The 17,144-nt window shown below is 38.9% G+C and overlaps 1 protein-coding gene across 2 annotated transcripts in view; it reads left to right on the top strand.

Annotated features, from left to right (window-relative positions):
- The window catches only part of ubr3 (ubiquitin protein ligase E3 component n-recognin 3), a 38,437-nt gene that overhangs the window by 7,179 nt on the left and 14,114 nt on the right, over positions 1-17,144 (top strand). The window contains exons 10-30 of one of the 2 annotated variants that reach the window (XM_072397071.1): positions 235-368; positions 508-594; positions 679-744; positions 827-916; positions 1,019-1,147; positions 1,272-1,324; positions 1,420-1,553; positions 2,021-2,106; positions 2,193-2,334; positions 3,709-3,805; positions 5,749-5,890; positions 6,725-6,829; positions 7,079-7,249; positions 8,397-8,429; positions 9,326-9,771; positions 10,874-10,962; positions 13,333-13,482; positions 14,030-14,163; positions 14,558-14,668; positions 15,064-15,264; positions 15,926-16,062. In XM_072397071.1, the coding sequence (XP_072253172.1) occupies positions 235-368; positions 508-594; positions 679-744; positions 827-916; positions 1,019-1,147; positions 1,272-1,324; positions 1,420-1,553; positions 2,021-2,106; positions 2,193-2,334; positions 3,709-3,805; positions 5,749-5,890; positions 6,725-6,829; positions 7,079-7,249; positions 8,397-8,429; positions 9,326-9,771; positions 10,874-10,962; positions 13,333-13,482; positions 14,030-14,163; positions 14,558-14,668; positions 15,064-15,264; positions 15,926-16,062 (2,737 nt within the window). The remainder of the gene's footprint in view (positions 1-234; positions 369-507; positions 595-678; positions 745-826; positions 917-1,018; positions 1,148-1,271; positions 1,325-1,419; positions 1,554-2,020; positions 2,107-2,192; positions 2,335-3,708; positions 3,806-5,748; positions 5,891-6,724; positions 6,830-7,078; positions 7,250-8,396; positions 8,430-9,325; positions 9,772-10,873; positions 10,963-13,332; positions 13,483-14,029; positions 14,164-14,557; positions 14,669-15,063; positions 15,265-15,925; positions 16,063-17,144) is intronic. The other variant, XM_072397072.1, reaches the window with a different exon arrangement.

Here is a 17,144-nt window from a genome sequence, read left to right as displayed (position 1 = left end):
TGCACTGCTCTGGCTATAAACTGACACATTTATTTGGAATTCCGTGGCATGAAGATGCATGCAAATATGAACGTGTAAAGAAAAGCATTGAGCAATGAATTTAAAGAGACCTAGACTAAATGATTTAAAAAAAAAAGAAAGAAAATGGAACTTAAAAAAAAAGGTTATTTCAGGATCAAGAATTTCTGTTACGTATGATGTGTTGTATTTGAAAACCTTGCTCTTCTGTTGTAGGTATGAACCTGAATAAGCGAGAGTTGAACGAACATGTGGAATTTGAATCTCAGACATACTATGCAGCATTTGCAGCAGAGCTCGAGGCCTGTGCACAGCCTATGTGGGGTCTCTTAACACACTGCAAAGTCAAAGTGAGTCCTGTCCTTACACACGCAGCTCCTGTGTGGCATTCTGATAATCTTGCAGGATTAAAGGAATGAGCATGCTGCACTTTTTAATCAAGTGCAACATTAAAGTGAACATTAAATACATTTAACTGTCTGTGAACAGGAGACACAGGAATATACTAAAACTGTGGTCCGCTACTGTTTGGAGACCCTTCAGATCTGGTTTGATGCCATTGGCTTCATTGATGAGGTACATTTACATGACAAATGTGCGTGTTTGTAAACAAGTTTTTCCTCCCCCCATTTCTCATAAATGACTGTATATCTCTCATAGCCTGCTCCAAATCAAGTGACGTTTCACCTGCCTCTCCACCGCTACTACGCCATGTTCCTCAGCAGGGTAGGTCAGGCTCTCATCTCTTCATTAACATATTTTTTTCTTTTTTTTTTTGCTTTGAATTTAAATGTTGTGGTTTTCACAGGCTGTAAAATGCCAAGGCTTGGATCTGGACAGCCTCCTGCCTGACCAGGAGATGCTGATGAAAATCATGGTGCATCCTCTCCAGATACAGGTATAAGAGAAGAAGGCCATAGACCCATTTCCTTTCCCCCTGAATGTGTTATGCCAGTCTGTACTCGTGCGTTGCTCAGAACTTTGTGCTGTTTGGCTCTAGGCATGTCTGTCAGAGATCCACAGTAATATGTGGGTGAGGAACGGTCTGCAGATCAAAGGACAGGCAATGACTTATGTGCAGTCACACTTTTGCAACTCCATGATCGACCCAGACATCTATCTGCTCCAGGTTAGAAATGCTGGATCACAGACCGTGCTCATTATCAGTATTGCTCAGTTGTATCATTATTATCATTCCTTTTGTCCCAAATTTAGTTTTTAATTCTGCTTTCTCGTTTTGTTAATCATTACAGGTTTGTGCATCAAGACTAGATCCTGACTACTTTATCTCAAGTGTCTTTGAGAGGTAAACTCTGTCAGCGTGCTTGGCAGCATTTTTAGTTTTCACGTTTTCAAACTGAAAGTAATACTGGCTGCATTTTGTACACCTCTGTGACACAGGTTTAAAGTGGTTGACCTCCTGACAATGGCATCTCAGCATCAGAATGCTGTGTTGGACTCGGAGCAGGAGAGGCCCATGCTCGAAGGAGCGCTGACTTTTCTAGTCATACTGACAAGTCTTCGCATTCATCTGGGTAAGTGATACACCAGAGGATGCCTGATACCTACAGGAGGTATCCCAGTAACAGAGTAAAAATCTGATTATTATCAAATGCTTTAACTGTTTGATGTGTTTAAAGCTGCACTAAATTAAATTAATCACATGTATGTCTTGGGATCATTGGTAGCAAGATTCCCATTTTCACCATGGTTCTCTTTTCCTGGGTTTGGCATATGTCCCAGGATCTTTGAGACTGAACCAAAGGAGGGGGGGAGCTGAAAGCTTAAAACAAGATAAAAGCTCTTTGAAATATTCTGCTTCCGCTGTAAATGAACCAGGACTTTCTAACACTATTCTACGCGAATGTGGAGAATGTATTGAAAAATATTTAGCTAAACCTGACTCCATAATATCATATTTCTGTCCTTTTTACCAAATAGGTGTTTTGAAGTGCTATCTCTTTTTCAGTTTTCTCACTCTCTTTCTTCTCTTCCCCCCCAGGGATGACAGATGATGAGATCCTTCGAGCTGAGATGGTGTCTCAGTTGTGTATGAATGATCGTACGCACAGTGCACTGTTAGACCTTGTATCCTTCAGCATTTAACTAATACGTTAAAGATCAACCATGTTCTGTTGTGTATCATTTTTTTTTCCTTAAGAATGCTTTCCTAGATTCCTGAGAATCCCAACCCAAAGAGTGGAATTGTACCAGGTAGCTGTAGTTTTGAGGATATGCTCTCTGCTGTAGCTGATTTCAAAGCTCCTGTGTTTGAGCCTGGAGGTTCCATGCAGCAGGGGATGTACACACCTAAAGGTAAGATGACTGTAATATGATTATTTTTTATCCTTAAATGCTAAGGCCTTATTGCTTTTAGAATTTCTGGCCAGCACTTCAAAGGATTGGGGCTGCATTCTTACACCTTCCTGTACAAAGGCTTACTCCAAATGATGAAACTCTTATCACAGTTTGCAAGAATTTAAGACTGAATCCTGGCCAAATGAAGTTATTCACTAAATTTGTTAAATGTGTTTACTCCTGTGGAACCTATACAGGGAAAAGATGTAAGTAATTGGAAGGGAAAAGCTAAAGAATTTCTATAGTAAAGGGAAAAATAAGAGATGGGATATTCAAAGTTCTGAATTACAATCAGTTAATGAAATGCTCCAGATTAGCTTTTGCAGGGATGATGCTTGTCTCATTAGTGATGCGCACACATCTTTTACCCAACCCAACATCAGAAATGTAAGTGGTCACAGCTCCAAGATATTCAGCAGTTTTAAAAATAAATACATAAATTAAAAAAAATAAATACAACAGTGTGTCTGCAGTGATTTTCTTAAAATGAGCTAATCAGTGTCTCCTTCTTTTTTTTTTACTGGGAGAGTTTTTAGCTAACTGATGCAGGAGATGCTGAAGCAAATTGTGATATTGATCCACATTCAATAGCTGTGCTTGATTGCCTGTGTTTGTAACTTAAAAATGGTTCAAAGAAGGTGTTCCTTGTATAACTTGGTATTCTTTATGAGTAGAACAGAGACGTCTCTGAATGTTGGTGAATATGGGTCCTTTTCTGTGCTGCTGAATACCTGTTTGGATGGTTTTTGTTTTTTGGATCCAAATTAGGTGAAAACTGATGAAAAATCTCAAATAGTTTAAAAAAGATGTAGAAATGGTTTGTGAAATTTATATAAAAAATAATTGGGCTAGGTTTTATATATTTACAATGTGTTGTGTTCTATTTGTCATCTCCTGACCTGCAACTAATAATCTTAAAAACGAATAAATTGCATTTGTAATCGTTGCTCTCACACAAAAGGGCTCCAGCTGTATTAATCGGTCTGAAACATCAAGATTCTTTCATTTAGTCGGATAGAAAACTGTCACATTAACACTCCTTGTGTGTAATCAATGTTTTAAACAATCCACAGAGAAGCAACATGTGTTTTCAAACATCTATAATAAATCTTAACTTATTCGGTTTGAAGACAATTGAGTATATTGTTATTTATGATTAGAGGAGAGAAGAAATGCTCAGCAAGAAACTTGTTTAGTGGAACATTGGAGCTCGGGACACCACTGGGGGGCAGACTTGTATCACTTTTACAGAAAATGTCAGAATGTGTGAGAAAAGTGACTCAATCTCATTTTATACCAGATGTTTCATTTCCTGTTCCCTTTCTCAACTAGCTGAGGTGTGGGAGAAGGAGTTTGACCCCATCATGGTCGTTCTCAGAACAGTGTATCGCCGTGATGTCCAGTCAGCGATGGACAGATACTCGGCATTGTAAGTTCACTTCTTTTCTCCCAAATGGACTATGGCACATCTTTGCTGGATTTATGGTTTTCTGACTTTCCGAGTCATTATTGATGGGGGACAAAAAATTAAATGAATAAAATCCAACATCATCTCTGTTCAGTGTTGTAGGGTCACCTCTCTCAGCTGCTCATTAAAATACATGAAAAGAAAGCTCAGATCTACTGCCTGCTGCAATTGCAGGAAATAGTTAGAATTAGATAGATGTTAGGGGGGAAAAAAATCAATATTTCCATCTAGATTGTAATAGAATTGAGGAAATCCTTCTTTTTGTTTGAGCCTTAGATGTCTCACTTGACAAATATAAATAACTTTGGAATTGAATGAGTTAATTTGAGGTTAATTTACTTGAAGGCTGTTGTGACAGATGAAGATGCTAATTATACTGAAAGGCTCTTATACAGAGGACATACTGTATTATTTAAGTTAGCTGGGAAGATAACCTTTCAGTAACTGGATTTTAAGCACAATCGAGTCACTGCAGGGGGATTTTTTTAGGTTGATGTTAAATCAGTAATTAGTAAGTAATAAAAGTTTAAATGGAGTATCGCACCATAATAAACCAAAATGTATCTTCATGTCCTACTTTTAAGTTCCGACTTTGTGACGTTGAAGTGCTTCTAAAGATATTGCATCTTTTAAATAAGACTGAAAAGGTTTTTGTTCTGTATGTTTTAATTTGATATTTGACCGGCGTTCAGACAGTAGAAATAAACATCCAGTTTAATGATTTACATTACAATTACTTAAATAGGCAGATACCTCTTACATTTGTCTTTTTGTTTTATTTACTTGTTGTTCATTTGAAAAATGCAACATTTTAGTTGATGTGAAAGAAATAAGTTCACCTTCATTTAGCACCATGACAACGAAGAAATACTGTAATACGTCCCTAAATATATACGTCAGGCTTATCGAACTGCATTTCACCCACACCGCTTCTAAATTTCTCTTTTTCTTTTCTTTTCTTTTCTTTTATGTGCTCATTATCCCCGTCTAAAACATGAAAACTGACAAATCTTTTGCACTGACTCAGCTGGTGGAGTTACACACATTTTGAATCAATGCAGTGATTGTAAGATCATGCCACTCACTTATTGAATCACAACTGAAAACTCACTGTAATGACGCACCTCGTGTTCCTACAAAATATAGTTTGGGTTTGATTCTTTAGAGGAAACTACATTTGAAATGACAGATGTGGAGTAATCTTATGCACCTTTTCTCTGTAGCTTCAGACGCTCTTTCATATACGTCATTGACTTAGTGGCCTTCATATTTTGTCACTTGTTTCTGACTGTGGAAGATTCTGTGATTGGCTAGACTGCTGCACAATAAACCAAACACCGACTCAGTGGTACTTTTTTTTAAAATGGATTTTAGTGTTGTTAAATTCCACTAAAGGGTGGGGATGAGAATGGAATTGTTTCAACAAAAGTAGGGCTTTTACTACACCCATAGTGCTCTGAACTGGTAGCACCTGAGTTTACACCCTTCTATTGTGTTGTAAGTGTGGATCGCTGTTTATAGCCAGCTGTTCTTGTTTCAAATACAATGTGACCTTCTGTCATCCAATATTTTGTGTTTGAGTGCAAATAAAATTGAGGCATATTTCTCCTTCAAACATATTGAAGCTGCCACCTTCAGAGTTTGATCGCAGCCTCATGTTGCTTGTTCACTCTGTTTGACTATGATGGATTGCATGTCAGGCTAGCCTGCTTCTTGTTATAATGACCCAGTCATCACTAATAGAGTGCTGCCCATCGGCCGTTCTGTTGCATAGACTGAAATCAGTTGTACAGTGGTTTAAGGTTTTGGTCATTTCTGTGATCTGTGTTGCTAATCCCTCCCCTCCCCCTGTTTTTTTTTTTTGCTTTTCTTTTTCTCTCTTTGTGAATGATGACATTATTTAGTTTGAAACAGTATGGCATTCATACTGGCAACCCATGGCCACCTTACAAGGACAGGACCCCTCTGCATCCGTGTTACAAAGGTCTCATCAGGCTATTGCACTGCAAAACACTGCACATTGTGATATTCACTCTCCTTTACAAGGTGAGTCTTTTAACGGCTGTTTATGTATTATAATACTGCACTGTATTTGCATTTCAGTTTTCACCTTGTTTGGCACATTGAATTAGTGCAAAAGTAACATCACCAGGCTGTTAATTGATGCTGACATTTATTGGTTCAGTGCCTGTCAAGTTAAAAGTGTAGAATGTGCCCTTTTAGGATGTGGTAAGATGTGTTGTATGTGTTTAAGTGTCAGCATCAATAGTGAAGCTATGCCAATTGCTAAAGACAGGATGTATAGTGCAGTGTTTCTCAATTCCGGTCCTCATGACCCACTGCCCTGCATCTTTCCTGCATCACACCTGATTCAAATGAATGGCTCCTTATCGGGCCACTGCAGAGCTTGATGACGAGCTGATCATTTGAATCAGGTGTGGTGGTGGAGGAGGGAAACATTGAAAACATGCAGGGCAGTGGGTCATGAGGACTGGAATTGAGAAACACTGGTATAGTGTAACTTATGCATAGAGAGAATGCACATTATTGACCATACTCTGGTTGCCTCTGGTTAAGCTTATTTCTCCCTTTTATAGTGGCAAAACTCACATGTATAAATGCTCTTTTTGGTATGTATTGTGAGTGAGGGTTATATATTAGCTTCTTTTGACAACCTTTGAGGATAACAGGTCTATTCTGCATGTGAAATTTATACAGAAAGCGACCTAATCAATTCAAGCGCTCTATGCATGTCCAGATAGAACCGTGAGGTCGGTGCATACCCTCTACATGAGTTATAGTTTACCCTAGTGCAATAACGTCACCTAATAATATGGTCTTATGTTTGCGTCAGTGTAACTCCACAGTTTTACGTTTTAGATATGGATGGATCACCAGAACATGTCTGAGCACGTGTTGTGTATGGTGCTGTACCTGATTGAGCTGGGCTTGGACAACCAGGTTCAAGACAACAAGGAGGATGAGGTGAGAAGGGGGGATCATAGATGTGCACAATACCTGAAAAGCTAAACAGTTAGATAAAATATCAGATGTTATGGCACTTAACAATAACAAAAAGGCTAAACTTGGAACATGGAAACATATTGATTAAACATAAGGACTTAGCAGTTATAATAACATTATTTCACACTGTTGTTATTATAACCATTCTGATCAGACTTGTTGTGTCCACTGGATCTTCTTACTAAGTCTCACTGGATTTTATGCCTCCAGGAGCCTTGCATTGAGGAGCACTGTCATGACAGCTGGTTCCCAGGCACCAATCTGCTCTCCAATCTGCACCACGTCATCAATTTTGTTCGGGTCCGTGTTCCTGAGACAGCTCCTGAAGTAAAGAGGGAGGCCCCTCCCAGCACCAGCACTGAAGCCTCTTCTTATGGCCAAGTAAGTGAGCGCAATGCCTCTGGAATAAGCTGGTAGCTTTATTATTTATCTTTTTTCATTTTTTTTGACTGCATCGTCTGGCTGTGCACAATAGCTGAGTATGAATACTGATCATAGAAAAGCTTGAGAGTGGTGGGTGGAGCTAAAAGCCCCATGATCATTGGACTTGGTTCATTGGATGCCCAAAAAACTGATTTCAGTGAGATACCAGCGTATATATTGGGTTGTATTTGGAGTAACCATAAACTCTGTACATTACTCTGTGCTCAGCTAACTCTCTGCTGGCTTCATGATTAAGCTGCAGGCATGATAAAGCAATACCATTTTTGTAAATATGTTTGCAGAATAACTGTATATAGATTCGATTAGAGTTTATAATCCCAATGCTATTTGGAACACGTGTTTTATGGAACAGAAAGTTCCAGATTGAATAGTTTCCTTTTTCCATTTTTGATGAAGAACAGAGAGATTAGAAGATTAGAGAATGAATGTCATCTGTCTTGTTGGCATGGGTGACATAATATTTTATGGATTAACGTAGTTGCTGTCTCTCCAGTGTTTGGTTGATTCTGATTAGCTTGAGACAGTAAATTTCTTTTCAACAGCACACAAACTGAGTCAAACAGATTTGAGATTGATGGATTATACAGCTTTATATATATTGTCAGGTAAACGGAGGCATAACGAGTGCATTGTGGTTTGATTAATGACTCCGACAGAGAGTTGGGAATCTAAGTTCATCAGTTTTACGAACTTTATTTTTGTTGTGCATTGACTCCATGCTGGTGTTACGATATTTGGTTGTTTTGAACTCACCACCTTAGAAGTATATTGATTTCAAAAGCTGCTTGTTTGAGGAGCTGGATTACAGGCAGGGTTTGGCAGACTGAGTGGGTATTAGTGACTTAAGAGTCCCCTGAAACGTAAAACTGACACAGCTCTAATTTTATTGTCCCGACTCGGCCTGTAAGGACCTACTTTTAACCTCTGGATGTTCTGCAAATATGGCGACGGGACGTTCACTTGTCAGAGTTAACATGCCTTTATTTTCTGCCCTCACAAACAGTTTATTACTCATCTTGTACAGTTTATCTGGTACGTTTATGTTCCACTGCCATCAATTTATTTTGCTGTACTCATTTCACAGAACTCCAGGCGTCTTACAGGAAATTGGAGAGAGGTAGCTGTCTGCACCCATTTCTATAAAACAGTCTAATGATGCTAGCAGCTGCATTTGTCTGTTTTATCTCTATTATGAAAGAATTTCATTGCACGTGTTCCTTCCTTTTCAAAGGAGGTCTGCCTTGGTGTGTTCTAGTGTGTGTGTATAATGCTATGCTTCAGCAGTCGCCCTCCCTGTTGACTGCTGAAACTAATTACGTGTGCAATGCAGGTTGTATAGTAAACGCTTTTTAACCGCATGTCGGTATGATTGATGTTGCCTTGGCGGGGCTATATGATGTATGTTTATTTAACGGTGCAGCTCAGGTTCATTTCTGTCAGGTCAGGTCATGGCAATCCTTCAGATGGCTTGTGTGCTTTACATCAGGATGATTTGAATTACTCCAGTATTTTGGTTGTCACGAGTACTATTGGCAAAGGTTAAAATGTCAGCTGAAATGTCATGACTGGTATTTGATTTTGATTTTCTGTGTGTATTACTACTGTTTGTATATGGCAATGAGATGCTCTGCCATCCATCAAATTCCTTCTGACTATTAGAGATGTTTTTAAAAAAAAAAAGGGTGTTTGTAATGAAACGGTAAGCATCTAGACGCTTACCAACTGGATGTTGGTAACAAGGGTTCCTGTCTGTTGCATATTGTTTTGCTTTGGTGTTTGTTTGATATTCAAATTTATGAAGTTCTTGATATGTCTCAAGTCTTTAGTATAATTATCTTTTTCTTCTCATGTGAGTGGATGCGTTTATTTATGCAACAAATTTGTTTCTGGGTTCTTGTACACATCTCCAATCACCCATACACACACACACACACACGTCTATGCTTCACATAAAAATGCGAATCAAATTTGTTATTCTGTGTAAATAAATGTCCATGTTCACTGTCCTCTTAGAACCTACGAGAGGCTCAGGTGTTCAGTCTTGTGGCAGAGCGGAGGAGGAAGTTCCAGGAGATAATCAACCGCAGCAACACTGAAGCCACCCAGGTTGTCAGGCCCAAGAGCTCCTCAACACGCTGGGTTCCACCAGGCACACCCCCTCAGCTGGTGACTGAGATTCTGGAGATCAGAGAAAGCATGCTGTCCCTCCTAATCAAACTCCACCAGAAGATGTCCTCCAAACAGAATTCTCTGTCAGCGTCCTGGCTGGAGGATATGGACACAAGCCGTCTCGGTCATGGAGATGGCATCACGGCCATTGAGCGCATCCTTACCAAGGCAGCCACACGCAGCTGCCAAATCAAGCGAAGCATCCAAGACATTTGTGGAAAGGTGTGTCCTCCAGTACCACCAAAGAAGAACAGTCCCACTGACAAGAAAACCATGGATAAAGAAGAAAGGTAATGTAATTGTCTGTAGTTTTTCTCTATGTTTGGATTATCAGATTATTATTATTATTTTTTTTGGTTGGATATGTAATTTTTTATTTATTGTTGATATTATTTGATACCTCTTTGTGGTAGTTATGCATTGATCTATGGGTTTTAATGATAAGATGCTGAGAAGACGGCTGTGTCACTGGCATTGTAGTTTATATTCTACACAATATTTCTATTACATGTGGTTTATTTGCTGTTTTTTAAAAACAAAAAACTAGGTAAAAGTTAGTGGGTTGTGGTTTCAACCTCACATTTACCCACTAGTCGGTGCCTCCTGTTTCCTAACAATAATGATGATGGAATGGACTATTACCATTTGGTAACGATCTGGTTTTGGGGCTTGTTTCACCCCACAGACAAAATTGCAGGTAGGCTCTCACTTTCACATGAACTAGACCTGTTTCCAAGGCAACCGTCAGACAGCAATGCAGTCAGTGGCAGTGAGAACTGAGAAGCCCATTCATCAAGCTGGGTGTTGGCACCCCCGAAGCCATCAGTGAAAATTACTGAGCTATGACGTTCTTGTCAGCATTGATGTCCTTTTATTTGGGACTTCATTTACAGTCAGCTCTCAACCTGTTTAGCCTGCAGAGACTAACCCACATTCACTAATCAATTATCTACCTTTCCAACTTTGACAACATAACCTTGTTGAAGTCACGCTCTCTTTGTGTGGCAGTTTTATCTTCTAGATAAAAGTTTGTTGCTCTTGCTGTGGTTAAAAGAAACATTCCATGCACGTAGACATGATTGTTAACAGGATACTATAATGCACATTTGTCTAGTAATCGGCCACTCATTAATGTTCTTTAAATGAGACGTGTGGTTTCCCATGAGAGATTCATATTTTCGTACTTTTTTTTTCTCTCTCTCTTTGAATAATATGATATCTTTGGTACAATCTGACTGGCTGAATTAAGATCATTTGACATTTTTCACTTACTCATGATATGGTAATCGCATCACGTGAACTAATCTGTTGACGAGCTTTTGTTAATACTGGGGTTTTAGCACATTATGCATCCACATCAAATAGAGTCTCACTCCCCCTTTTATTTTTCAGACGCCAGAGGGCTAGAGAGAGGCAGCAGAAACTGCTTGCCGAGTTTGCATCAAGGCAGAAGAGTTTCATGGAAACAGCCATGGATGTTGGTAAGTGGACTTGTTCCTGTATTATGCTGAGCTGAAAAACAGCTGCAGTCTGAGGGCGTAGTAAAACAGCCTCCATGTGGCATACTTCATGTGACAAAAATGTAAAGATGCACCGATCGATTGGCTGATGTTCAGCTTGATCGGCGCAATTGTGATCTGTGCACCTCTGCATAAATGCAATTCAAACTCCAGCATTAGGGAAACTTATGACTAAAATACAGTATATCTAGCTGCACTGTCATTGATTCAAATATTATCCGTGTACCAGTACTGAGTAGATTGTATTTAATAGATCAGAAGGGCATATAATGGGTCAAGTTGAATGTTTTTATTTTTTTTAAGCGCCTCGTGGTGGATCACAAAGCAGATTTACGTGTCACGTAAATTCTATCTTTGTACGGGCTGTTACGTATTTATATTTAAATTTTGTTTTTAAAAAAATGACAGCCCTTTTGCAACCGCCACTTTGACAGGAGTTAAAATAATGGTAATTCGTAAGTACAAACTACTCATTATTTTGATGGCATTGACGCTCTTCTTTCCATGTCTACAGTTTTTGCACATCACTGTGTATGTGGTAGACCTTTACAAAGTACCAGGCACATCCTAAACACTATTTGTTTGAAGGACATCTTGCTGCTGTAGCCCTTGAAGAAAAGTGCTCTTGGTTGAAATTGACTTATCACTGCTGCATTACTCTTAACTGGCACAAGGTGACAGTGGGCTGGGTTTGTACACATGGTCTTTAGGGGCCTTTTTTTAGAAGAAATTGAGTGGAGGGTGATCCTGTGGGGATGTTGGTGCCTGCTGGCTGTAAGGGCACATAAGATCAAAGTACTAATAGTAGGCCAGACTCCCAGGGACTACCCTGATGCAGCATGGTTAGCAAATGAATAATAGCTGCAGTGGTCAGTAGGACGTTTGGGGGACTGTGCTCTGACATCTGTCTGCACTTTTACTGCTGTGCCGTAACTTTAGTTACTACACTCAAAGATCACAACTGGATTTATATAACTTGTATTGAAGATCGAAATTGGATGAAGAGGAGCCTATTTAAATCCTGTGATTCATTTACTCGCCTTAAAACCTGGATGATTTGGTTTTTACTTGGATAATGAGAAATTTTGCACATTTCAGCCTCATATCATCGTAAAAGTGAATATCATACGCTGTCGCCATAGTGATCGCAAATTTGCTCATTTGTTCGCAGCTATATGTTCCAGTCTGTCAGAAATACGGTCTTGTGAATAGTGTCCATGTGCACTGTGGATATTCAGAATAAATGGGAAGATTTTAAATGAATAAAATCTGAACAGATTAAAGTTAATCTAGTCTAAGTTTATCAATTCTTTGAGAGTCAGTAGCTCCACTGACTGCAGGCAGGTGTCATATTTTTAGCAAAACCAATGTTGTCTAACAACAGGCTTACATGTGAAATAAAGATGCAAGACTATTGCTTGCAAGAGAGTTCCCATATTTATGCTGCTGTTGGTGTACTTTTTTTTTTTTTAACCTATCGTGCCTGTGTGTGTGTGTGTGTGTGTGTTGCACACTTCTCGGTGGCTCTGTGTGTTTGGATGGCCTGGGGCTAAAGTTTTAGCACTGACATCTAGAGCAAACCGTTTTTATTTCCCCAGGAACACAATGACCCCTCCTGAGAACGCGTTCCTCCAAAAAAAAGCAATAAATCAATTTCTAACACGGCTTGACATTTCTATGCAGTGCTTACTGCTCAAATTGAACACAGTCGGTAACATTTCAAACTAATTTCACATAAGTAATTAACTCGTAGTGCTGTTCCGATCAGACAGATCAGGGGCTGATAGAGAGTGAGTTTCATGTGTGTTGTCAGTATTATTTATACAAACCGGGAGAAAGTCTGAGACAACCAGTGAGGAAGTAAAATATTTTCCTAGACAAGATTCATGAATTTTAGATTATCGTAGTATTTGCTCTGTTCCCCTTTTTTAATATCCGCTTACAGTCGAGGTGCATCTGTAAATGTACACCCACAACTTTATACCCCATTTTATCGGTGTTATCTGACCATGTTCCCAAGTAATGTCCGTTGGGGTAGAATTTACATGACTGAGAAAGAAAGTCCAGTCACATAGTTAAAAGCGTTGAAATTCATTCATATTCATTGTTAATCAGAAAGCTGTCATCTAGTATGACCTCAGCTTGTACCTGGAAGGAGACCTTTTCAGATCTAATCTGATCAGGTGATGTTTCTCACAGTCTTGAATGCCTTACAGTCACACTTGGGTATAAGGCTTTACTCATTTTTAATTGCCAGTCATCTTATTGTATGAATAAGTTTGAATAATAAACTTTTGCAGTTTTTCAGTTTCTTTCTTCTTCTGTTGCCAGAATCTCCAGATACTGAGGCAGCCATGGATTTAGGATCATCCGAAGTGGTGGAATCTGAAGTTCTCTATGACTGCGTGATCTGTGGCCAGAGTGGACCCTCCACTGAGGATCGACCGACTGGCCTTGTGGTTCTCCTTCAGGCATCCTCAGGTATTGCACTTACCCGCATTCTGCCCTTTCATTCTAAAATGCCTTTCACTTAGTGAAACATCACAGGGCTCTAACCTTTTCCACAAGTATCTAAACTTTTCAGTTGGGAACACCATTAATATTATCATTGTGTGATACACATTATTGTATTTTCTCTCTTCACTGGATTTTGGCTAAATGATTAAAAAAAAAAATCCTAAACTGCAGCTTTTAGCTATAGATCACATGGTCTCCAAGAAATGGTTGCAAAACGCAGCCAAACTTGGAACGATCATTTTAATTGGTTTATCTATTATTCGTGTTAATTCTTGCTCAGATACATTGACCCTACTGTTATAAAATGTTGAATCTTTCCATTTTCATGTGAGAGAATCAGTCATCCAACTAAACGGCTTGTTTGAAGTTTCAACCTCTAAAATGTAAATGGTTTGAATTAGAAAATGATCAAGAAGTTCAAGCTAGAATAAGCCTTTTGATATGAATAAAGAATGCAGTCCATCACAGTAATTTTATATCTTTTCCACTGACATCTGTGATTATTTTTCAGTACTTGGGCATCGCTGCAATAGCAAAGAACCTAAGAATCTACCGACGAGTGATGACGAACACATTTACCCTGCAGACACGTGCGGCGTGGCTCATGACATCAGGCTCACGCTCATGCAGCAGTTCTTCAAAGATGTACGTGACTCACAGAAAACGCAGCCAGCATATTATTGTTTCTGTTTGGGATGTTTCTATTTTTACATGAGGCATTGGTCTGAAAGTCAGCCTCGTGATGTTCAATTGATATGAAATTAGTAATTAATTAGCCAAATTACCCAACCTGAAAGAATTTTTTTTCTGGCATTTTTTTCAGGAACAAAGTAAAAAAAAAAAAAAAGGGCTTGTGATAAAGTTTTACTGTTAATGGAGTCGGCCCAGCTGGTTTATCGTGGTGCATTTGCTAATTTGCGTCGCTGCTGGAAAACAGTGATACACAGCCAGTTGAGTTGGCTGTAGCAAGAAGAAGATCAACAATGATTGCAGACTCTAATGATGTGACATATTTTTGTTTTTTCTATGGATTCTGCAGAGTTCTTGTTTGCAGTCCGTGTCTATAGGCTGGGATGGGGGTGTCTATGTCCAGACCTGTGGACACACTTTGCATATAGATTGCCATAAGTCATACATGGAGTCTCTGAGGGTAAGGACAAGCCTGAACTTCTTAAACGATTACTTGGTTTAAAAAAGATAATTAATGATATTTTATATCATTAATTTAACACCAGACTTTTTGTTTTGTAGCTGTTGAAGTGCCTTCCTTTTAAATGTTGGCCTACAAAATTAGGAACATTTAATAAAGAACAATAAAAACGAAATTCTGAATCCATTTAATCATTAGAGCCTTAGCTTCTTGTTTTTTGAGGACCATTGAAAGACATGAGCCGGTCAGATTTGTTACCGAATTAGGCCTTCAGAAATTGATCAGTGATGTATGTTTTCATTAAGATTAATTTCAAAACATCGAGTCGTCTCTGTAGTTTTGAGTTTGAATAAATGTTTCTTTTTTTTTTTTCTTTTTTTCTTCTTTCCTTCCAGAATGACCAGGTCCTCCAGGGTTTTTCTGTTGACAAGGGTGAGTTTACGTGTCCACTGTGTCGGCAGTTTGCCAACAGTGTACTTCCCTGTCGCCCTGGTCGTGGCACAGATGCTGGTGCATGGCACTCACCCACAAACAAGAAGACATGTGTTCTTGTAAAAGAGGTGGAAGATCTCCAGGAGAAACTTGGCCTTTTTCCAGTAAGTTTTTACATCGAGGCCAGAAATGTGTCATTATGATCAGCTGTTGTGTTCGGTTCAATATGTTTACTCTAAACACGTTGTTGGAATCAATCATCTTTTCTAAGTTGTAGGGAGTGTTGATCCGATTTCATCAAACACTTTCCTTTCTTGGAGCGTATGTTTTCTGATTGTGTGACACATGAATAGATGCATTTTTTTTTTAGTTATATTAGTTTGCATAGTTTATCCCTGACCAGAGGCATTAGAGCTTCTGTTTGTCCGGTCCAGTCTTAGGACTGCTGTAATGCAGCTTTGATCACATTTGGAACAAATTTTCACTCAGACTCGGGGAACCTGATGTACATTTATTCACTACCAAACTTAACAAACACATTTCAGCCACAACTGAAGAATCAGAAGTTTCCTGAACGAATTTTGCATAAACATCTGATTCAAAAGAAGGGTGAATAAATTGATAAAATGTGGATTGTATTAGTCCAGAGTCGTGTCGGGAGAGTTGTGGCTGTGTGTTTTATCCAAAAACACAGTGTTCAGTAAAGCAAAAATCTTTTGTTGATATTTACCGTAACAAATGTTTTTTTTATCCATATGTTAGCCTAGAACAGTTTATCCCAGACAGAAAGGTATTTTTGACTTCATTATGTTCATCTTCCTTAAGACGGAGTCCAACTTGAGTAAAGAGATGGAGCTGGTAATTAAAGACATCAAGAACACTACCCAGAAAAAGTACATGGACTATGGCAAGAACCCTGGATCCCCTGACAATGATTTCCTCTTCATGTATTCAGTGGCAAGGTAAGGACAGGTTCACGATGGGGTTTACTTGGATGGGCCTTTTTTTAAACATTTTTTATTAAACTCTGAGCAACAGCTCTTAGAAGGGTTTCTGTGAGTGAACTGGTCAGCGTCCCACTGGTCAGAAGGGCATATAGCGCTGGCATCGAAACATCTTCTGACTGCAGCATCTCAAATGTGCACAAAGGATTGTGTGCGTTTTAAAGAGTGCCAATCACCTCACTGGGAAACAATTGAACAACTCTTCAAAAAGTCATTATTTTGGCTTTGTGAAGAGTTGTTCAATTTTTTTTTTCTAAACCACTAAATCTCAGTTTCATTTATAAAGGTTAAAATGTCACACTGAAGTGCTTGGAGAGAAAAAAAAGAACATTAAATGGAACAGTTTTTTTTTTCCCATCTCTCTCTTTTGAGCATAGATTCCAAAGGAAATATTTCTGAATATTAGTCACAGCTTAGCATGTATGCTAAGTGTTTCATTTATTAAAAAGCATTTGGATGAAGGATCTTTTTTCTGTGAGGTTTCATGACGTAGCATCCTGGAAAGCAATCCATGCACACATTACTTGCTTACTATAGTGTGTATTTGGGTTTGATTTATTTACTTCATGCTGTTACACTCTTGTGTCGGTCCTTGAAGCCTCCCTAAAACTAGGCCGCATTGAAACAGCTTTGTTATTTTAGTCTGGAATATATGGTAGTAAATCTTGGTCTGTCATTACCACCCGAGTCTTCCCAGACAAAATCTTTAGGACTTTCACTTTGTCTTCATTAAGCATGCTTTATCACATATTCTTCTGGTTAGTCACTGATAAATACTCTTCAATTGCTTTTTTTTTTTAATAGACTTTGGTTGTCTAAGACACCTCAGTTTTACTCAGCCCAGAATTCTTCATTGAATGTGACCCTTAAACCACAAAAACAAAATCTAATGGACCCGATTTGAGGAATTGCACAGTCCTTTTCACAGTTTTATGTCTTCTTAAGAGATTGGCAGGCAAAATAAATTACTCTCACCACCATCACCTATCACCTCACTGACTCCACATCACTCTGATTCCCGACAACTCTGCCCTACGTGT

This window comes from Leuresthes tenuis, unplaced genomic scaffold (genome assembly GCF_036924035.1).
Source record: "Leuresthes tenuis unplaced genomic scaffold, fLeuTen1.0.hap1 SCAF_12, whole genome shotgun sequence".
In the NCBI taxonomy this organism is placed as follows: Eukaryota; Metazoa; Chordata; class Actinopteri; order Atheriniformes; family Atherinopsidae; genus Leuresthes; species Leuresthes tenuis.
This window is presented reverse-complemented; position numbering and strand designations above follow the sequence as displayed.